At 37.8% G+C, this 22494-nt stretch overlaps 2 protein-coding genes across 4 annotated transcripts; one reads left to right on the plus strand and one right to left on the minus strand.

The window, feature by feature from the left end:
* Window positions 1-3793: 3793 nt before the first annotated feature.
* si:ch1073-456m8.1 (leucine-rich repeat flightless-interacting protein 2) lies at window positions 3794-9403 on the plus strand. 2 transcript variants are annotated; one of them, XM_053316173.1, is made up of 6 exons: window positions 3794-4006; window positions 4512-4586; window positions 6710-6748; window positions 6967-7128; window positions 7324-7407; window positions 8246-9403. In XM_053316173.1, exons 1-6 carry the CDS (start codon window positions 3908-3910, stop codon window positions 8777-8779), a joined length of 993 nt encoding a protein of 330 aa, XP_053172148.1. In that variant the 5' UTR covers window positions 3794-3907; the 3' UTR covers window positions 8780-9403. The 2 variants fall into 2 exon arrangements, with proteins under 2 accessions (XP_053172148.1, XP_053172149.1); XM_053316174.1 differs by having other exon boundaries at window positions 6713-6748.
* Window positions 9404-13564: 4161 nt separating this feature from the next.
* On the minus strand, window positions 13565-21939 carry avil (advillin). Of its 2 annotated transcripts, none has more exons than XM_053315166.1 (19): window positions 21880-21939; window positions 21590-21664; window positions 21221-21417; window positions 21032-21140; window positions 20834-20944; window positions 19516-19721; window positions 19319-19397; window positions 19072-19170; window positions 18820-18973; window positions 18580-18680; window positions 18193-18330; window positions 17872-18030; window positions 17554-17733; window positions 15770-15927; window positions 15494-15638; window positions 14745-14933; window positions 14590-14658; window positions 14079-14180; window positions 13565-13678 (listed from the first exon to the last, which is right to left on the minus strand). In XM_053315166.1, exons 1-19 carry the CDS (start codon window positions 21937-21939, stop codon window positions 13565-13567), a joined length of 2445 nt encoding a protein of 814 aa, XP_053171141.1. The 2 variants fall into 2 exon arrangements, with proteins under 2 accessions (XP_053171141.1, XP_053171140.1); XM_053315165.1 differs by having other exon boundaries at window positions 14079-14183.
* Window positions 21940-22494: the final 555 nt, after the last annotated feature.

Consider the following 22494-nt stretch of genomic DNA (forward strand, 5'->3'; position numbering starts at 1 on the left):
TTTAAAAGCGCTGCATCCTTTTGGCAGGATAGTAGTCTAACACTAAAAGATTGATTGTTAATATATCAATAAATTCTGCAACTATGCAGCAGCTGCAAGTATGCATTTCTTTTACAATGTTAACTTATTCAAAGTTCAAATCATCCTAATCAACTAATTTATAGTAAGCCCAATAAAAGTGCCATACATTTCTAAATAGTTTATCTATTAATTACTACTGATTGTTGAATTTTAAGGATATATGTCTCAATTTAATCTAAAAAGCCCAGATGTTCAAAAATGTCAAAGTCTGAACTACAACTAGCCATGCAGAGATAATCATTTGTTTAATTAAAGTTATGTGATATGTCTGAATCACATTTCTTCATGTACAGATTGCACTTCATAGAGAAATGAGTTGTCGGCAGTCTGTGTAGCATCACTGACCCACTGGTGTCATCTGCTGGAGGAAAACAGAACTGCAGCTGATCTGGTGTCAGTTGTCATGTGCGCTACATCTTCCTCTCCTACATTCATCATGTGGCATATCATCATAAAACAAGGGTAACTTCATAGTCTGTAGCTCACTGCTATTTTTTCATTTAGTACTAAAAAAAGAAAAAGAAAAAGAAAAGAAAAAAAGCTGGTGAAATATTGATAGGACTATTTGCTCAATTATACCAACTATGGTGGGTGGAGCTTCCCAGGCATGAATGTATGGGAGACATTGCTGCTGTTTGCTTAGATTGTCTTTCTTTCTTTCTCTCTTGTGCAAAAAGTCATGACATTCCAGCTTCTTTCCAGTTTATTGGTGGGAAGGAATCTCTCACACCACAGGAGGCAGGATTATTAAGCAACAACTGGGAAGGAGAAAATTGGATGCCCCTTCACACTGAGTTTTTCATAACCATCAAGTGACACTTCCTCAAGAATTAAATATGCTCTTTACTGGCAAGATTTACCAGCCATATTTCAATTAATTAGATTAAAACCATAAATGTGAGCCCTCAAGTGTCTTGTCTATGATAACATTATTTATGATAAGACACTTGTTCACTGTTTGTATACTTGAAAGATGGTTGAATATCCTTGCACAGTCTGTTTGTAGAGTTTTATGTTTATATGAATGCAGAACATTAACCGACTAACACAGTAGCTCAGACTAAAATTACAACCTCTCACGCACCAACCTATTAAAATACATGATTTTTTTCAAGTGCCTTTTTTATAGACTTTCCCCCCAAATGCAACCTGCTTTGGTATTTTAGTAGTATGGTGTTGAATACATTCTGTGGGTCTGAACAGTTATGCAGCCATCTAAACATAATTTCAATAAAAGGCTAAAAACAGCATACTACCTATACCGGAAGCAGTTGATGAAACTGTGAAAGTAGCTTTTTGAAGAAACAAAGAGTTCACTTCAGCAAAAGTAAAAAGATTATAAAGATTAAGGAGGATTTCCCTAACAGGGATTCAACAGTTAACACTACTTAAAATGCTGCATTAGCAAAACATGAGTGTAGTGCATTAATTAAAGCGATGGTTCAGTGCAATTTCAACCTAGTGTCATATGCACCATGATGTCTATCTAACCACTCTCTCAGCCCTCTTTTTTCATTTGGTCTCAAATTGGGGGAGTTAGAGCCATCAGCCGAATGGCTTAGTACAGGCGCTAATGGGACCATCAGTGTATCTCGTAAATTACCCCACTAATAATGCCTGGATTGTTATCAAACTTCTACAGTAGTACAAATAGGGTCTTTACTCATAAATCGATGCATTGAAAAGTTGGCACATCGAACGTGAAGAAGGTGCTCTGTGCGGGATCTTGCACAACCACACAGTATTTCAGTGATTGTGTGAGATTTCGATGATGTTTACAGCTTTAGCAGTAGCAGCAGAGTAAAAGCCATCAGGTAAGTGTTATTTTAATAAACTCCTGGTGTACTTACAAACTTTCCAATGCATCGATTTATGAGTAAAGACCCTATTTGTTCTACTGTAGAAGTTTGATAACAATCCAGGCATTATTAGTGGGGTAATTTACGAGATACACTGGTGGTCCCTGTACTAAGCCATTCGGCTGATAGCTCTAACTCATCCAATTTGCGACCAAATGAAAAAAAAGGGCTGAGAGAGTGGTTAGATAGACATCATGGTGCATATGACGCTAGGTCCAAATTACGCTGAACCATCGCTTTAACTTTGTATTGTCTCAAGTTTCTATAAACCTCTGAGGTATACTTCCACAAAACCATGGCCATATTAAGTTTTAGCAGAACTCTAATGACCCCCACACCACGCCTGCTGCCCTCTGTGCATAGTACCCTGTTGCCTCCATGCTCTTATCAAGTCCACTGCACACAGCAGGCTGCATACAATAGCCTTGTTAGTGATATGGCTAGAAACACAGAGACCAGCCAGTACCTGACACTAGGGTGATATGTGGTGGTTTTCTGTGTCAAAATATGACTTAATTTAGGAATATGCACCATGTGAGCCCAATATGCACTGAAGTAACAACATGATTTAAAGTGTTTTTTTTTATTATTACTTAATTTAAACTTTACTATATGTAGAATTATTTATGTGTAGAGTTTGACATTATAGACTATAGATTATAGATTTTCAAATTTCTGAGAAGGCTTCTCTCAACTGTTAGAGTTGGAAGCCAATTACAATACAACATGCCTCCAGCGTGCACAAACATTGAGAATGAACTTTTCATTGAAGTAGGAGACAATGTCTTAAAGGATCTTTAAGTGGTAATGAAGGTCCCACCTTAGTTGGTATTGTAGTTAAAAAACTGACATGCAGGTCTTTTGGGGACCCTGTAGGGGGCTCCTGAGTTGGTGTCTACTTTGCCAGTTGGTATCCAGACTGAAAACAAAGAATTGGCTCATCTCAAAATTCTTGTTAAACTAAGTAGTTGAAAATTGCAGGAGGTGTAAAAGTTTATTTGTTCAGCCCAAATTCTTATATAGTTATAAGATATATAGTTTATTCAATGATAATACATTATATCATATATTTTGTGAGAAAAATCTGAATCTGCAACATAACCAGTAAACATTAGGCTATCTGTCAGGTAAGTGTAATGGACAAAAGTGAATAACTTGAAGCTTGACAAGCTGAATTCTTGTGTTATCCTGTGATTTAGCAAATCCACCTGCCACGCAAGGTAAGTAGAAGTGAACGCTAAACATATTTTTAAAGGACTTGTATGTAGGGTGGCATCTAGTGGTGAGGTTGCATATTGCAATCAAAGGGATACACCTCCCCATCTGAACATGTAGGAGAATCTACAGTGGCTTTGAAACTTGCAACATATGTGAAAGGCCCTCTCTAGAGCCAGTGTTTGGTTTGTCTAGGCTACTTAGAAACATGAAAACCTGCTCTCGATGTATAAAGGGCTCATTGTAAGCAAACAAAAACACAACTATACTTATTTTAATGGGATTATAGACAAATAAAAACATACTTATTAATATTACATTCCAAGTCTGTTCCACTGGATGCCACTAGATCTTAAACACTGCATCTTGAAGTGCTTTGGGGTCTTTTATAAATTATTTTGGGGTAGAATGAGTCAGAATAGTAACGTAATTCAATACTTTTCACATCTAAATATCATAATAAATCTATAATTGTTTGGGGCCCTTTAAATTGGGGGCAGTGTTCTACCTTAAAGTTCTCCTCGAGCTAATCTCTGACTCAAACTGATGACTCGAGCTGATCTCTGACTCCTCTGTGTGGGCGGAGCGAGGGCGGTGTTAAAGACGGCTCTCGGTGGATTCCCGGCCTGGGCGTCGACAGGACACTTAACTGCACGGCTGCGTAGGAAGCAAGCACCAAACACCACTTCATACAGATAGCTCGGAGGTGGCAGTTACATAAACAAAGAATTTATATAAAAGATTTTTTAAAAATGCATTCAGTCACCCTGGACGGCAGCGGCTCTCCGAGGAAGCGGGCTTTTTCTCGGGGATTGAGCGAGGATGAGTCTCTGCGCAACATCATAAAGGAGGTGAGAGAACGCAAATCACGGTGTTATGTCTGTTCCCCCGTCGATATGTGTTCCTCCTTCCCCCATAACCCCAAACAGTCGTCTTCCGAGGTGCTTAATTGTAACCCAAGTTTACCTTAATCCTAACCAGCTAACTGTAACCATAAACGCGGCTGTGTTGTAATGATGAACACAATTTTAACAAAAGGGGGACATCATTTGAAGGGGGAACAGACTTCGACATAACACCGGTACTGTTTGTTTACAGCTAATGATGCGACTCTGCTAGCTTAGTTTGGGCTCTTTAATCGACATAACTTTAGCTAAAATATAGTAAGTGGGAAGTTAAGCCTGTTATATTTCCTGTTAAGTGTGAACAGCATCTCGTGTGAAGAGTCGGTAGTTGTTTTTAATCAGGCCTCTCTGTTAGCTTCAGCTGACTTCCCCGTTGTTAGCTTGCCTCTTCTGTTTGTGCTCTGACTGTGTGACTGATGCTAGGCTTTCCACTCTCTGTGCTTCTTAACAGTCCGACAGCTCATCCAGGCGGCTCACACGAAGCGACAGCCGGGCAGGCACCCTGAAGAAGAGGAGCGACAGTCAGGTAGGAGCCAGATAACCCGTCCATGGTCCATGGTCTATGGTCCTGGTTATCTCCAGCTCAGGGGCGGACTCAGTGATTAGGAGGCTCCAGCAAACTCTTTTCTTCTCCCTAACTGGGGTTGTTGGTACCGGTAGGGGTTGAAGAAGGACTCAAAACTTAAACCCTTAAGTAAAACTATTAATGTCACACAATAAAAGTACTGTAAAAGTACTTTACTTTTATAGACTATTGGTGCTTTTCCTTGAAAAGTTCGGTGAGTAAAATTTGACATAATTTTATAGTAATACAGCCTTTAAAACTAGGAAAAGACAACGCTTATGCAAGATATTCAATATCTAAGACGATACCTGGCCTCATATCACAATATCAATACAATATTGAAATATTTCCCAGCCCTAGTAATCAGTAACCATTATCTGTCTAAATTTAGTGATTCAGTATTTCCACTGAAGTTGAATACAAAGGTTTTTAAATGGTTTGGGGGGCTTTAAGTTATTTTGGGGTACAATGAGTTAGAATAGTAACATAATTCAGTATTTTTCATATTTAAACATTATAATGCATCTATAGCTGTTTGGTTCCCTTTTTGGGTGCCACAGGCAGTCACCAACTTTGCCTAATTGTAAAGTCCGTCCCTGCTCCAGTTGTCTCTCATGACTCAGTATCATGGCATTCAGGTGTGACAGTAATAGATTAGAGTCCACTTTCCCATTGGAAAGTGGTCTCTGACTTTGGGATTTTTGGACCCTACTGTATTATCACTACATAATCAGTAGTACTAGTATTTACTCAAGTGCAATTTGGTATTTCCATAAGTATTTTCTTGTGTATACTATTGTATTTTTGCATTAGATTTTGTACTTTTGAAAGCTATAGATTACGACTTTGGGTTACAAAACTTTACAAATCTTTGTGACTAGTTTGGACTCCTTGTCACAATTCAAATGCTAAGAGTTGTTAGTTGCCCCAACAAAGAGTTATTCCCTATCAGGAGGGTTATTTAAATCACTGGTCAAGGTCAACTTATCACAATCAGGATAATCTTTTGTGGCCAAGTATGTTTACACAAACAAGGAATTGGACAGATTTAGTGGCTCTCAGTGTTCCTACTGTACACAGAATAACAACACAACAATCTTCAAAAAATATACACAATGAATTACTAAACACAAGTGAATTTATCCCATATTTCACAGCAAGTATAAAGAGAAACTCATCACATTAATCATCTCTTGTCTACTCACGTTAATCTTGTGACCCTTTAGAGGGACTCGGCCCCTGGATTGGGTACCACTGTACTACATTAGACTAACCTACAATTAAATGCTGCTTACACATCCATACATTTGTAGTAAAAACATAATAATATAATGTATAGCAATATATCATTGACAGGGAATATTTTTCTACAGTACTTTTAGTGCGATTTGAATGCAGAAATGTTTACAAATGGAGTATTTTTAGATTATTAATTGGTACATTTATGTGAAGTATCTGACAAGTTCCTCCACCATTGTACTTAAGAGAGGACTCACCTGCCTCAGTAACCAAAGATACAAAAGAAATATTTTAGAGGTTTATTTGCAGGAAATCCAAACCTGCATTCAGTCAACATGTGTGGGCACAGTGTGTCTCATTAAGATGTTTGGTCAAAAAATTAAAACATTTTATTTATTTATTTTATTTTTTATTTTTTTTATAAATAATGCTATCTCTGGCACTGTTTTCAACTAGAGTTAAAGCCTGTTGAAATAAATCTTGGTCAAGTCAATGTTACTGTGAGCAGCTTTATTTTGAGAGCAAATGTAGTGCATCTGTGGTTTTAATATAGGGTCACAAGTTTTGATGGCTGTGATTTCTGTGTGCTGAAATCTGTGACCCGATTTACCACATGAAAGGATGAAAAGATAACTAACAGCAAGGTGAGATTTGGTGCTGCGCAGACAGACTTATCTTGTTATGACTGTTGCACAATCTAAATTTGTGAATCTACTCTGAATCAATTTTGTTGGTATTATGTTGTTCTATATTGCCTTTTTAGAACATGTTTGTTATCATTCAATAATGTATATTATGAATAATATATCAGTTAACTTACAAGATACTTTTTTTCATCCTTTCAGCAGTCTGAACAGGACCTCTTCATGGGACTCCCAGAAATGGTGACTTTTTCTTATTGTTATTGTAATAATGATGAGTCTTGTCCAGGTCTAATTATGGATCTCTGCCGTGATAAATATATCTTTATATATGGTAGTTCCAGATGAGGCCTCCTGCTAATGACTGCCTCTGAGAGCTTGCTAATCACTTGCCCCCCACTGACTGGCATGTGTTCCTCTAAAGTTGCCCAGACTGATCTGTAACTGTGTTTGCGGTGTAGCTGGAGCTGCAGGCCAGTTATGATGAAGCGGTGCAGGAGCTACGTGGGCTGGAGGTTGAGCGAGAGGCTCTGTTGTTCCAGGTGGACGTCCTGCAGGACACACTGGAGGGTGTAGAGGAGCTGCTGGCTGAGGCCCAGAGAGAAGCTGGACAGGCTAGTATGGTACGTGGAATTCCTCCCCAGCACTGAAACACCACTGAAGCACTTCACCTCAGTCACATAACAGCATTTCATATTCTTTTTTTATTTGGCCTCATCCTTATGTGAAGTTTGTTTCTGTTCCTAACTATAACAAAGTTTAAAACTAACAAGCTGCCATTCCTCTCTTGATGTCACTGTTTCATTCTACATTTGTAGGAGTTGGAGCGAGAGAGGGAGGCCAAGAAGAAACTGGAGAGTCTGGTGCGCTCTTTAACGCAAGAGGTGGAGAGCTTAAAAGAGGTAATGTGACATGTGAAAGGGGAACATTAAAGAAAACATCACAAAATGCTTCTTAAATGCAAATAACAGTAATATGAATTGCAGGTGTTACTAATAACAATGATTTTTTTATTCAAGTGTTAAGTGAGAACGTTACTGTGTGTTACATTAACAATTTGTCAAGAGCATGATGACTTGAGGTTTATTTTTTCTTGGACATCTAAAATAGCTGTAATGTCTCTTTACCCATTTATGCTCTTGTCACTATACTGTACTACCTTTTTTTTATATATTGTTATAATGTTGGATGTCTTAGTCAAAGTTCAAAAACTTACGGTATGTAAAAATGTTATCTTAAAGTCAAAAGTTCAGTCTACTCTGAATGTTTCGTTTGCAAAGTTATCTCCACTCCCCCATCAAACTGACGTCAGATTGTTTGCACATGCACACAAACAGCTGTCCATTTTGTATTCTTTGTTGCTAAGGTTGTTGCCAAGGTTGTACTGTAGGCTATTTGAGTTATGCATTTGCATACTTTGGATTGGATTGTGGCCCGAACATGTACAGATGCTTTTGAGAAGTTTATATTTAAAGTAAAGAACAAGAAAAAAAGAGCAAAATCCAACAACAATTTGTTGTAATATTTAAGTGCCTTAAATATAGATGACAGGGATATGAATTAAAAGTCGCGCCTGCTGAAATGCCTGTAGAAACAGATTATAAAATGAAAGATAATGGCAACATATTAGCATCGATTTAGAATTTAACTTAATTTAAAGACATATTTTAAATAATTTAATTTTACTTGATGTGAACATACACTTAATTTATTAATGGAAAGTTAAATGTCTCTTTGCAGGAAAGGGATACCAAAGCATCTGTTTCCGTGAACACTCATGAGAGCGTGGACGGGGAAACGAGACAAGGACACAAAATGAAAAACGATGCCAAGGAAATGATTCCGGCTGCATCCAGAGCAGAAAAGGACCCCTCCAGCAGCAGGGGGCTATCATCTGAGGACATGAGACAGGATGAAGGGGCAGAGGATGACGGGAGCGTCCTGGTAAAGCTGCGGAAGATGGTCAGTAAGACCCTCAGTCACACACCCTCCCTCGCACTGGACAACCCAGGCTCTGAAGACGGGGTCCTGCGGAGGCCTTACAGTGACAGCAGTGAAGATGGACGAGATCCCTCTCCAGACAGCAACGACTCAGACAGCGTAAGTGCCTACGAAGACGCATCTGCTGAGACTCCAGAGCAGGACCGGATCTTCCCAGGTGATGCAGACAGTCTGGAGCTGCCTCATGACTCGGTGGCTAGAGAGGGAAGTCTGAGTAACAACTCCGGGGAGCTCCAAGACCCCAAAAACCCTGAGCTCTGCGTTGTGTCTTAACTTTATCTGTTTTATCTAATACTGGGCAATAGTTCACAAATAGTTTTGATTATCTGATTATAATTCAGTTCAAACACCTTTTTTGATATTTACCTACTGAGGAAACTTTGAGGCCAATATTAACATTCAGAGTTTAAAAACACTGTAGTTTCACAACGAAAAAAACTCAGGATCCGGGTGGTTTACTAGCTGCAGTTCCACTCATGACGACTTAATATAATTTGCCAATAAGTAAATAAATTCCTTTTTTAATATGTCTTAACTTTTTTTTCTTATTATTTTTCCTTATGTGGAGAGACATGTAAAATACTCCATGCTGCTTTGACTGTTTTACCTGTTTGGTTATCTTTTTAAGAAGGTTAGTTTGTTTTACGTAACAGCTGCCAGGTCACACAACAGAATTTACATGTATACAAAATACAGTGAGCTCCACAAGTTTTTGAACAGGGACCATCGCTGTCTCCTACTACACATGAGAAACACAGGAGCTTAGAAAGGTGGACTTTAAATTTCATACACTTACAGCATGTTACACTAAGCTGTAAGATGTTTGTCTCATATAGCTGAAAAATAAGATCAAATTGAAATGATCTGCATTTAAAGTCCTCAGTTGTCAAGCTCACTCCAAAGAAGGTTTAGGCCATGTTTAACATTGTTGATTGATTTTTGAAACGCGAATATCAGATGTTAGTACTCAATGGCTGTTGGTGGTCATAAGATAGGGATTTTTCAGAATGGGAAAAAGCCTTCACAAGAACAGATATTTTTTTATCTTTCATATGCTCCTTTTTCCTTTTTTTTATTTCAAGGCTTTAGAATAATTGATTTGGCTGCATTTGCACTTTTTAAAGTTCTTGTATTGTGGCATAAATTTGTCAGATTACATTAGAAACAACATTCCCTTTACAACCAAACCTGTCAGTGAGAAACAATCAGCTGACCAGCTGCAGGCTTTTTTTCTCCCTGCCTGCATGATACTACTGTATGTTTGCACATTTGCAGTGGATCTCACTGAAATAAGTCTCTTTGGATGTCTTTGATTGCTGTACACACTTTATATTTAATCATAGCGAATTGCAATTTTTTTACAATTTTTTATGCTTGAGACAAGGATAAACCTGTTCACATCATGTGTTATTGATAGTTTGCATGAGCACCTAAGAATGTATATTGATTTCCATACTGCATATGAATTCATTTTTAGTACTTTTGCATGTGGTACTTTCACACATATCAAATAATTCTTGATCTACATTATTTACTGTAAGAATTTGTGTTTTTTAAAGGGATTATCAAAATCATTCTCGTCTGTAGATCATGCATTTTTCTGTTTAGTTTAGTTTTAATAGGTGGACCTTCTGCTAAATTAATTGCACTCATCTTAAAAAAATAAAAAAGCCCCAATAACTATTTTGCAAATGTTTGCAGTTGTTACATTAAGGTGCATCTCATCTTGTGGGTTTACGCCAACATTTTGAATTTTGTTTGTCTCATTTATGTTTTGTATCTCTTTGCTCAGTCTGATCTCAACATAGCGCTGGTTCATATGCTAATACTTGATTATCTGTTGTGCTGTCTGCCTTGATGCACAGAGCATCACAGAATCAAACAGCTCAGATGACTGTTCTATGCTGTTTTTCTACAACGTGAGTTGATAGGTGTCTGTTACTGTCACAAAAGTGCTGTAATGGTGGCATTGTGTTCGGTTCTTGAACAATCAGGTCATTTGTAACCAATACATCTGACATTTTTGATTAAATACCGATAATTAGTGCTTGTTTATGTTGTCATCAACAATTTATTTTATCTTCCTATTCATTTTCTGCGATTTTAAGGGATTTGGTTTTTTTGTTTTGAGTCAGGTTATATCACTCCTGAGTTCTAATGTTAAACTGATCAAACATCATGTTTTAAAGGTTTTTCATTTTACAATCTGCAGGGAAATTAACTTCCCTGACACCGGAACAGTTTGGCATTTTGAGCATATTGCAGTGACTTTTTGATAGTTTATCATGTAATCAAATTGTTTTCACATGACAATGCAAAAAATGTGTCCTTGCTGTAATGTCTTGAATGGGTCTAAATATTTTTGACTTGTCTTAAACTTTGAATGAAATGCTCAGATGTGACAGTAAATGACGTAAATTTATACTTGTAACTGAAAATACATTCCAAACATATCACAATAAATGGATTGAATGACACTGATGTTGATTGGTCATTTGTTTTGACTTTTCTTTAAGATGTTCAGGAACTGTGAGAATATGAAAGATTATAGCAGCTTTAATCACTGCAGAAATGTTGCTTAGAAAAAGAAATTCAATCTATTTTTTTTATAGATGGTGAAAAGAAAGGGGTCTTTGAAACTTTTAAGTTTAATTGACATCTGGCTGTTTCCTGAAATTATTGGGATTAGATGAGCATTTTCCAAAAGTTATAGGAAGAGATTTGGATAGTTTTCGTGCTAAAAATCAAAACAAGAGAAACTTAAATGTAACTGAATGGGATGAATATAAATTACACAGAAAAATAGTACTGATAAGAGTCATAGAAACTTTTAAATAAAGGCAAACTTCCCCTTCTGCTCGAAAGATGTCCACAGACATGTGAATTAGCGTTTAACCACTTAACATACGCTGTTCCGTTTACGGGACGGTACGGATGTTAGGAGGTAGCCACACGTTATTCTGAATGTTTTAAACACCAACCCTTAAACATATATATTCATGCCGTACATCGTTGGAAAGCTTAGATTGTCCTGATTCATTCAAGACCACTCACGACTTATATGGTTGCTCACAGCCGTAATAGTATTAGCGATTAGCTCGGCTAGCCCCTGAGCTAAGTAAGAAAAGCTATAATGCCTACATACCTTCAAAGTCTTCCCTTTATCCACAACGATCATCTTATGACTCAGCACTTTCTGTACAGCTCGCCAAGTATCCATTCTTGTGAAATATGAAATCCGTTTCCATAAAACCGGAATACTCTCCTCAATATGTCCATGTATTCAGTCCAACACGTAATGTAATAACACAAATAACAAACTATATACGGTCCGTTTACGTCATTTCCTGACCTGCGCGTCCATCTCAGAGTACACGTGACTAGATGTTTACGACCGTGAGCCTCTTCTGCTTCTGACGACACCACACACAAGCCAATCGGTGTTTAGGATTAGGCAGTACATGTCTCCAAAGCCAATGAGGACATGTGACCAACAACAATGACGACATGGCTTTGATTGACTGCTGTTCTAGCCTATGGAAATATTCGGTGAAATTAAGTTGATAACCTTTTAGCCAATAGTCAGAGGTTTCCAACGGTGTATGACACTAAGCTATCAGTTTGGCTGTCCATAAACAAACTCCAAGCGTAACCGGCGCGCGCCCTGTGCGTAAAAGAGTTGAACCATATATCATTACGCACTCGGCATTTTGGTACACGGTTGGTTCTTCTTCGACTTGACATATGACTTATAGCAAAATAAACAGATAGATAGATAGATAGATAGATAGATATGGCCAAACAAAAAAATATGGTTATATGTAATAATAATAATAATAATAATAATAATAATAATAATATGGTGTCAGCTTTCATTAGAGACCAATATTTTGATTGTAGGCAAAGGGGATGTGAAGTTAGAGGTGTTTGATTGTGGTTATACAGCTTTGGTAACCATGGTAACCAAGTGTCCATTTGGAGTCTCCAAAAAGGACGTAAGGAAAACGCATGGACATACCTGTTGAAAAATAATTCTGAAAAATTCATCTTTTGGTCTTTTGACTCCAAATTTGGACTGCATGAAGCCAAGACCTGTGGCTGTGGGCTCATTGTGTCTATATCCTGCTGAGAGGTCCCTGAATGTCTGTACACATGTCATTGTAAAGGCAAACCTACGGGCGAGTAAACAACCCCATCATTGTAACCTCTGCCACTCTTTGTCAGTAAGTCACAGAATCACACAGACACTTTTACAAGAATCCTGAGAGTGTTTCCCTTCCAATGATACCAGACACATCTCTGAGTCTCAAACTATGTGGGATCTGTGATGCTCACAACTTGGGCATGTCATTTAGGCTAACAGCATAAAAAACAGGGGCGTATGTTAAGTGGTTAAACTGATTGTTTTCAACTGACATGTTGTTCTGTTATTTGTCCACCAGATGGCAGAGTTGGGTTTTGTAAAGCAAATGGAGAACAGAACACGTATCAAATACAGATAAAGCATTTTTCATGCTCTGGCTGTTAACTCTATTGGGTATGGGTATGTGTTGTTTCTAAATAGTTAAAATGTTTGGGCTATTGTCTTATTGAGCTTAAATCTCATGAAGTCTTTTGTGTTCACTTCCATCAGGACTGAAATGAAACCACATCACATAAACACACAGCAGAATAAGCAAAGTTTATATTTTTTCATTCCATAAACTTAAATGACATTGTCACAAGAGCTCTCAATTAAACAGTGTCCATTATACAACATCAACAAAGTTTCAAACATAAAGTATTCAAGAATTGTATTACAGTGATATTGTGTGTAAACAGATGAATCACAGGAAAATCAGGGTATGAAAAGACACATTATTAGAATTAACTTGTATTTAAAATGTATATTATTTTATTTATATTTGAAATTCTTATCTTCAAACAAGTCAAGTAGGATTTTGCACTCAGGTGGAAAATCAGTAGTTCAAGGGGAAGGGGAGCTGACACTAAGAGAAACTGGCTGTTGGCTTTAAAAAAGCAATAGCTTATTTTCAAATACAGACTCTGAAAGAAAAATCAAAACAGCCCTTTCTCTTTTTTCATTTTCAGCTGCTTCCACTGCGGCAGCCTCGCAAAGTCGTCTTTGGTGATGCCAAAAAGGTTGTTGAAATCATAGTCAGACAGGTGTTTCTAAAAAAGCAGTTCACAAACTAGTGAGTGAAAACAGATGACAAACAATATAGTTTCTTTGTTGAGGTGGTTGGGTAAAAATATGCACTGCAGTCACAATACTGGTGCTATAAAGAAGCAAAGCATCATGGTTACACCTTACACAGAGTGCACAAAATTGTGAATTGTTACCAATGAATGAAAAGGGAACGAACCAGGAACTAACTGCAAATCAAAGACTATATGGTAGATAACTATAGGCTCCTGACTTAAAGATTTGAGAGAAAATGTTTAAAAATCACTGTCTGTTCATGGAGGAGTATGTTTATGTATGCTCTATACACACACATGCACCCACGTACACACACACACACACACACACACACACACACACACACACACACACACACACACACTGTACCTCTTTCTGGGTAGGGTCAACATCCTCAGGCAGCTCATTAGCAAGCTTGTTGACCAAAGCTTCTGGTGGAAAAGACTGAAGGCTTTCAACAATTTTCTGCTCCTGCTAGAAAGTCACAATACAGGAATAAAGATGCTTAGTCTGTATATCACAATTAATCTCCCACTTGCTGTTGTGACATAGCTCAGCTTTTTAATTTTGGTTTATAGTATGTACCAGGGTACAAGTTTTTGTCCCATTTTTACACCTGTCACAGAATATTTAGTCAAAAATCCCATACATATTTAATGTTGGCTAGCCGGAAATATGTTTGAAATTGTATGTGTTAAAGTTTGGAATACCACAAAGGACTGGAAGCTTACAACATATCTGCACCTCAAGTGCAACAATTCCTAAATAGACCTTTGTATACAGCAGTAAAATAACCTCTTGAACAAAAAGATGAAGAAGAACATGTTTTATTTTGAACAAGAATGGTACAATTTTAAGGAATGAATTAAGCTGTACTTACATGTATAACAGTAACTGGCATTGTTACATCTCCCAACTCCTTCTTCAACTCCTCATAGCTTTTTCCTCCCTAAAAGAAAGAAGCCAACAAATCCGTTTTCTCTCATTAATATACATACTGATGCTGTATTTCACTTCAAAAACCAAAACACTCACACTCCATTTGGAGGGATCCCAGGCTGTAAACCACCCAGTGAATGTGGGCGGCTCGAATCCTTGCTTGATCAAGATGATAGGGGTGTCCAGATCTCTGTCACCCGGGTGTGTGCGCAAGTACTCTTGGCTTGTGACCACTGCTTCTTTGCGCTCCACCTCATTGGCCTCTTTACCAATCCAGAGAAACAACTGAGACCAACAATAAGAGATGACAGCATTCGGAGAAGAAATGTTTACCCTTTAGCAATTAAGAGTTCAGTTTCCAAAGACAGAGTAAAAAAATCAAACCTACAATAATTATTTTGGGCCACTTGGGGTCTATACAACAAACTGTAAAACTACAATGATTTGTTTTACCTTTAAGGTTTATATAGCAAACAGACATGGAGCATGGATAGCATTCATTTGGAGTCATGTGTTTGGCCTCCTGAAATATGTGAATAATCTTTTTAGCTCTGTTTCTGGTTTCACTCTTACAGGACACATTTGGCTTTTTAGCTGCTAAATGCTTCACTTTACTTTATTTGTCCGGCCTTTGTTGCTCAGCAGGTAGTGTACAGTTGATTAATTTTTTATGCTATAAGAGTAGTGAGAGTGAATCAAAATAATGAAGCTGTGTGCCACAAAACCAAAACAATTACTAGAGAAGAGGAAATTGCACAGTCTGGGGCTAACATAAAAATAAATATAAACATAAAAATCTTTGGTCATTATAAAAAACAAAAAACATATTCCTTGTCAGTTCATACCTGATCCCATGTGTCCAGCAGCATAACATCATCCTCACTGAGGTCGTCCTGTGTGAACTGAGTCACCTCACTCACAATGAAACGGCCTGTCTTATTGGAGCATTCAAACAGGCGTGGTTGATGGTCTAAAACCGTCTGCTGTAATCTGTGGACAGCACAAACACACAACTTCTAAAATAGTGGCTAACAAGTTTCCTCTACAAGTGATATATGATTGCTGTAACACTCCTGAAGCTCATTTGCTAATACTGTTCATAGTATTTGTATTATCATTACCTCTTGCTACTTGCATAGGGACCTTTCCCCCCAAGCAACTCCCAGAATTCAGTAGGCTCCTGACCCTCTGCCACAAGCTCGTCAGAGCCGTTGTGTGACTTCTGGCCAATCACAGAACTGACCAACTTTGCCATGGCTCTTTCATCTCCACTTGATCCCTGGTAACAAAAAGCAGTTATCACATTTTATATGTTATCATTTGTATCTGTGACACTGTAGGGACTTGAGGAAGGAAATTCATTGCACAGCCTACAAGGTGTTGGCTGGACCAAGCCGGTCTTTTGTGATATACAGTAGTACACTATATGGCCAAAAGTATGTGGACACCTAAACCAAACGTTTGAAGACCATCTAATTCCAAAACCAGCTTATTGTGGGTTGGTTGCGATTACTGAAATACTGTGCAGTCTCGCGAGACACCCGCACTGCACATCTAAAGATCTGTGCGTGATCGTGCGATTTTTCGATGATGTTTACAGCTTTAGCAGTAGCCGCAGAGTAAAAGCCATCAGGTAAGTGTTTATTTTAATAAACTCCTGGTGTACTTACAAACTTTCCAATGCATCGATTTATGAGTAAAGACCCTATTTGTACTACTGTAGAAGTTTGATAACAATCCAGGCATTATTAGTGGGGTCATTTACCAGATACACTGGTGGTCCCGTTAGTGCCTGTACTAAGCCATTCGACTGATGGCTCTAACTCCACTATTTTCCAACCAAATGACAATGAACGACTGAGGTGGTGTTTAGATAGACCTCATGGTGCATATGACGCTAGGTTGAAATTACGCCGAACCATTGCTTTAAGTTGGTTGAATATGTGATGGGCCGCTGCATCCTGAATCCTCTGTGGAGATGTATTGCAAGAGTATGAATAGTAGTATTTACTTAACTAGAGTAAGTAGTTGACTTCCTTCTTGGTTTTGCTTACTTGGTCTTCATGCGATAAAGACTGATGCAGTAGCATGTGTACTTACTCATTAACTGAATTAGTAATTGTTAGAAATCCAATCCACAGAAACCTCAGCCTAGACCAAGCGGCAACTACCATGGCTTACCAAGCCAATATGAAAGTACCGTAAAGCACAAATGCACCACAAAAAATCTTTGACTCCAACTGACAATCATTCAAAAGTGTCACCCTTTCTTTAGAAATGTCAATCATTTTTTTTAACAAGTCGTTGTTATCTCAATTACAAAATTATGGCCATGTAGCAAGTGTGCCAGTCGTCATTTTTGAAATTATTGCCCTGTTAATAAGATTTGAAGACTTATAGTCTTACATGTCTGCCACGTGGGTGGTGATTGACAGTTGTGATTGACAGCTGGCTTACCTGGAGAGCAAATGCTAACAATTCAGTAACAACGCAGTAAGCAGATACATCCTAGCCTTTAACACACAGCACAATTGTTTTTTTTAACCAGCAATAAGAGAAGCAGTAAAAAGAACTTAAAGTGCTTACGCTTAGTCTAGACTGGTCTTCTCCAAACTGTTGCCATAAAGTAGGGAGCACACTATTGTTTAAAATGTAATTATATGCTGTAGCAGTGAAAGTTAATTTAGTTTAAGGTGCCTAAACCAGGAAAAACAATACTGGAACAAAAGTACACAAAGCTATTAGGATGTGAGTGTCTATATACTTTTGGCCACCTAATGTATTTCTGTTTTTTAACCCTTTTGTTACCACAGATACACAGATGTAAACATACATACAAAATACATAAATAATCATAAAAATACCATTAAAAAGTTTCATATTGTATTGTTTTGATCCTCCATACCTTTCCACACCAAAGATAAACTCCAGATTGGCTCTTAAGTAAAAACACATCATTGGAGTTGAGAGAGGTGGCCAAGGCTGGAACCTCAATGGCTTTTGTATTGGATGAGTCAGAACCATGGACCTGGAACAACCTTATTGGTGGTTCTGGGTCAGAGGACCCTTTTCTAGATGTTCCTCCCTAACAGAAAAGAAGGGAAATATTCCATACTGTTAAAAAATACTTAATGCACATGCATGATATAAAACTTAACCCAAAGAAAAGATAAATAAGCAGAATGTTTCTAATGAAATGATTATAACATGTTAACAATCATACCTCAAAGATGACCATTTTACCTTTGAAAATGGCCATAAAGTGTCTTGGTTCTTTGCTCATGGTAATTCTCACTTGAACTGGCTCGTCACCATATTTCTGATCCAATTGTACTGCCTGAAATGCTGAAGCTGCCAATTCATCTTGTGTTGCATGGCGCCCCTAAAATAATAGTATGGTAAAATTGCATTTTATCATATAATAGAGTAAAAAATCCAAAGCAGACACAATGCAGAGATCTTTGTACGCCAAATAAACATAGTATTTTAGTGGACAAATCCAAATTACTATTATTATGTAGTGCACTGGGTGTTACATCCTCACCTGCCATATATAGAGCAGGTAACTTTTCCTGTTGTTGACTAAGTAGGTGTAGAGGATCAGGTAGCAGTCTCCTCCATAGAAGTAACCATACCATTGAGGGTCCACAGGGACAAGCTCCAAATTCTCAATTCTCCACACCTGGGTACATCATAGTCATGCATTAATGTGTAATTTGCGATATATTAGTTCCTGTACATGTTATCACGCTGTTGTTTCGGACGCTTGAATAGAACAGAGCCATTGTTAATGTTATTAATAACATCTTTGCTTTTCTACAAAAAGTCAAAATGTCTTCAGTGAAAAAGGTCTATTGAGCGATGCATATTTCCAAACTAAATTGTAACTAATTACTACAAAGCAAACTTCAGATTACATTGTCAAAGATACCTCAACTTGACCTGTGCCATTGTCCACCATTCGCTCCTGTGCAGCAACCTCTGGCATCACGTGCATCAAAGTGGCATCAAATTTCTCCTGTGTGATATGAGCTAAAGCAGAATATGATAATAAAACATGTATCATAAATCAATAAGCAATTAAGTTTATATTAGAAGACAAATCTATAAGAAGGTCATTTTTCTCTGCTATGTGATGTGTTTATGCACATCACCAAACAAAGACACATACCCACTTTCCCCTTTGTATGCACTTTACCCAGACCTTGAGTCTGGCCCTTTACAGTCCATCTCTGGAACAGCTGCTTGAAGAGAGCTGACTCTGCCCCATCATTCACCGTCTCCACATTTGTAGTGATGGGATACTTTTTTGCTTTGATGAACTCCTATAACAGCCAGTCAGATAAATCATAGGAAATAAACATACTGTGCAAAACCAATAAAATGTATTGTATATACAAAGGTCTGATGTAGTGTCACTCACCAAAGCTCTGGACATGGCAGCCTGTCTCTCAGCTTTGTTTGCTTTCTTCCCTTTCCATACAAAGATCTTCGTCCCTCCCTGGTCCAGGAAGTAGCAGTCCTAAATAGATGAATAAATTAGGAAAACAAGTGATTTCCTTCATTTAAAACTTCGAGCTGTAGATGAATGATGATATATAAGCATCCTGTAATCATATATAATTGAGTCATTTAGTGTCGGGCTAAGTTGATCCAGGACAACAACTCACATCATGATTCAGAAGATCCTGAACCAGTGGTCTGGTAGCAACTTCTGTGACCTTCATCGCACCACCCACATCTGACACACTGAAATGAGTGCAAAAACACATTTGCAGAAACAAACATTTCTTTAATTGAACATGGATGAATCCTCACCCACTGATAACAAGAATGATTTGACAACTTAGATTCAGGAGCAGCTCACTGGTAAAGTGTAAGTTTTCCCTTCTGTTCCTGGTCAGCAGTTTCATCAGGAGATCCATCCATCAGATTGATGGTTCTTTGTCCAAGAACATCAGTGAGGAGCTCCATGTTCTGAGGAGAGTTTTTCTCTGCTTCGCCCTCAATCACTTTAATGTCTGCTCGACCTCCTCGCTCTCTGTCTCGGATGTCTTTAGCCAGCAACATACCCTGAGAAATGGATGTGTAATAGAACAACAGCATAATTCAGAAATCTCAGACTCCACATGAAAACCTCTTCTGTGCACATTTAATTTATTATCAAATTCATTATCAAATTTATTATCTAATGCACAAGCTGACTTTAGCATTTGCACCAGTATATGCAGTTTTGTTCTGACAGTTACTCAGTAAGACTTTTCACAACCACACATCTAAGAACTGCAATTAACAGAGCAATTCTAGTGTTTTCTATTTTTAATTTTAAACTTTATATGTTGGTTTGTTTGAAATCTCATTATAATAACAAGGACATTCTGATGGGATGAATATGTAAGCTAAATAATGACTAAACATGGCCACAGTAATATATTTGTGGTTGTCAACATTATGAAAATGCTCACAAGGACCCCTAAAAGAAACCGAAAAGTGTCCATGCTCACTGCATTGCTCTGTTCACAGAGTAGTTTTGGACTGTATTTAACTGTGTGATGGAAAAACAAACTATTCAGAGCCTCCAGCCTTTTGCATGAAGGAGGAAATCAGTTTCGGCCGTGCAGTCCAACAACTTCCTATAAAAGTTTATTGATGATATTTAATGCCACAAAAAGGATCAAACTCAGACTTATTTCAGGGTCTATTTAAAGTGCGTATACTGAAACAATACTGTTATTTAAAATGCATTGGACTGTATATCTTTTTGTTGCGACAGAAATGCAGATAGAGGACTAGACAAGTAAACAGGCATAACAGGGTCATAACATAACATTAAATACACCTTAGACCTAAATGTGCACTTACTCAGGGTCCTCTCACATCACATTTAAATTCACATGATTGTAAAAATCTGTAATATTTGAAAAGTCAATTACTAAACAATATAAAGTTATTCTTATGTTATTATTCTGCACTGGAAAATATAATGATTTTACCGGTAAGCAGTTTTCTTTTCAACATACTTACAACATATAGCCTACTATATTATAGAAAAAGTAGTTGTGAATGAGTTATACCCTCACAGATGAGATATGTTATGAAGAGGAGCAAGTCATGGTTATGTTTCTTCCATTTTTCTCCTCAAGTATGTTTTCCATATGAATTCCACATAGTCAAACAAATCTTACTTTCAGCCTTTCCTGTTTGTTACTTTTCGGTCCGTTCCACTGAATGATGGTCTTGCCAATATCCAACAAAAACACATCTCCAAGGTTGAAGCTCTTCCAGCTCATCTCCACCTGCAACAAGTTAAAACATAATGCACTCTTTTTATGTGACTTCCTCTATTCCATAATGTTACATAACCACTGGGAAGCATGACTGACCTCCTTGGCAATCACTCTTTTCTTCCCCTTGACATGAAGCAGTCTCCTCACGTCATAAGTGTTGGTTTCAACATGCCTCATGCCTGATGCAACGCCACCTTTCTTGTAGCTAAACAACACAGGAGGATAATGATAAGGGTATTTTACTATCTATGAATTAATAAATACTGTATCGAAATTTTCACTCACATTACCCCCTGCTTGAAGTAGCCCCTGAAGGCATCCGACTCATGGCCCTGAACCTCACGGTGCTGGACCGGAGTGGAGCCCAAGAATTCATCAAGTTGTACTGTGTAAACAGCAGCTGCACCCTGTTCATCTTGAGAGGACTGTGAGCCGATCCAGTAGTGAATATCATAACACACAGAACTCTGCACCTTCAGGGTCTGATGAGATACAGGAGTGGGGAAACAGTGGATATAAGAAGATCATGCTATCTGATATACTGAAAGAATAAAGGCAAGAGTTTGAGTTTAAAAGAATAGGACTTAAATATACAAATGAGCAGCACTGGCACGCAAAACCACAGTGATTCATTAGTGACCTCCACAGACTTACAGAGAGAAGGATGTAGCAGTCACCCTCGTAAAAGTTTCCATAAGATTTCTCAGGGACTTGCACCAGCTCCAGTTTCTATTGCAGAAAGAGAAGAAAGTGTCCATTTTACTTAAATGTCCATCAACATTTCAGAGCTTCTAACCAGTATTCTTCAATCTCAGCTTTTTTACATAATTGCAGCTCAACAAGTGCTGAACTGATTATGTTTGTGGAAGAATAGAAGTTTTTTAAAACAGTGAAATGTTGTTTTGCCATTCACATTCACTACTGCAGCATCAAAATCAAATTACCTCGATCCTCCAGATGATAATCCCCGGGTTTTGAGTTACTGCTCTAAATGTGTACTCCATGTTGCTCGGATACACTTTCAGTGGGACTTTTGTTACTTGGCTTTCTTCTCTTGGAAAAAAGACAATTTTTGGTGCACTTAATGCAAAATCCTTGTGGTAAAAAAATGCACAACAGCACAAATGTAGAAATTATTTTTAAAGGTTTTCATCCTTAGCCTTTTCTCTTGCTAAACAGCACAAAATTATACTTTATGAATTACAGAACAGAACATACCTGGTATTCTTGGTTACAGAAGTTCCTGTAAGCTTATATGATCTCCCAACAGCTGATTTTCGATCTGATAAAAAAAAGCCCTCGATCCTCTTCCGTTCAGTACTCCTAAAAGATTTGCCTGTGTTTGCATGTTTCAGGACCCTTCAGTGTTCTGCCCAATCACTGAGAAAGACACAAAATCCTGTAGGCAAATGTTCTGAAAAAAAGGAGTGACTCATATTCAAATTATTACATACACACATTAACACAGATCATCTCCATCACATCCATTCATTTTCCTGCCTTCTTGTCCCTTTCCCTCCACGTTCGCACCATACATGGTTATACACACAGCAATGATT

This window comes from Scomber japonicus, chromosome 3 (assembly GCF_027409825.1).
Source record: "Scomber japonicus isolate fScoJap1 chromosome 3, fScoJap1.pri, whole genome shotgun sequence".
Taxonomy (NCBI): domain Eukaryota; kingdom Metazoa; phylum Chordata; class Actinopteri; order Scombriformes; family Scombridae; genus Scomber; species Scomber japonicus.

Bases quoted from the DNA above. Each gene is read 5' to 3' on its own strand.
- avil (XM_053315165.1), bottom strand. From the start codon at position 21,939: ATGGAGTACACATTTAGAGCAGTAACTCAAAACCCGGGGATTATCATC. The intron at 15,639-15,769 runs GTAATGATAATA...TGCTGTCCACAG, and splicing joins CCCTATGCAAGTAGCAAGAG to ATTACAGCAGACGGTTTTAG. The intron at 13,679-14,078 runs GTACAGTGTGTG...CTGCTTTTTTAG, and splicing joins TTGACCCTACCCAGAAAGAG to AAACACCTGTCTGACTATGA.
- si:ch1073-456m8.1 (XM_053316173.1), top strand. From the start codon at position 3,908: ATGCATTCAGTCACCCTGGACGGCAGCGGCTCTCCGAGGAAGCGGGCT. The intron at 4,007-4,511 runs GTGAGAGAACGC...GCTTCTTAACAG, and splicing joins TGCGCAACATCATAAAGGAG to TCCGACAGCTCATCCAGGCG. The intron at 6,749-6,966 runs GTGACTTTTTCT...TTTGCGGTGTAG, and splicing joins TCATGGGACTCCCAGAAATG to CTGGAGCTGCAGGCCAGTTA.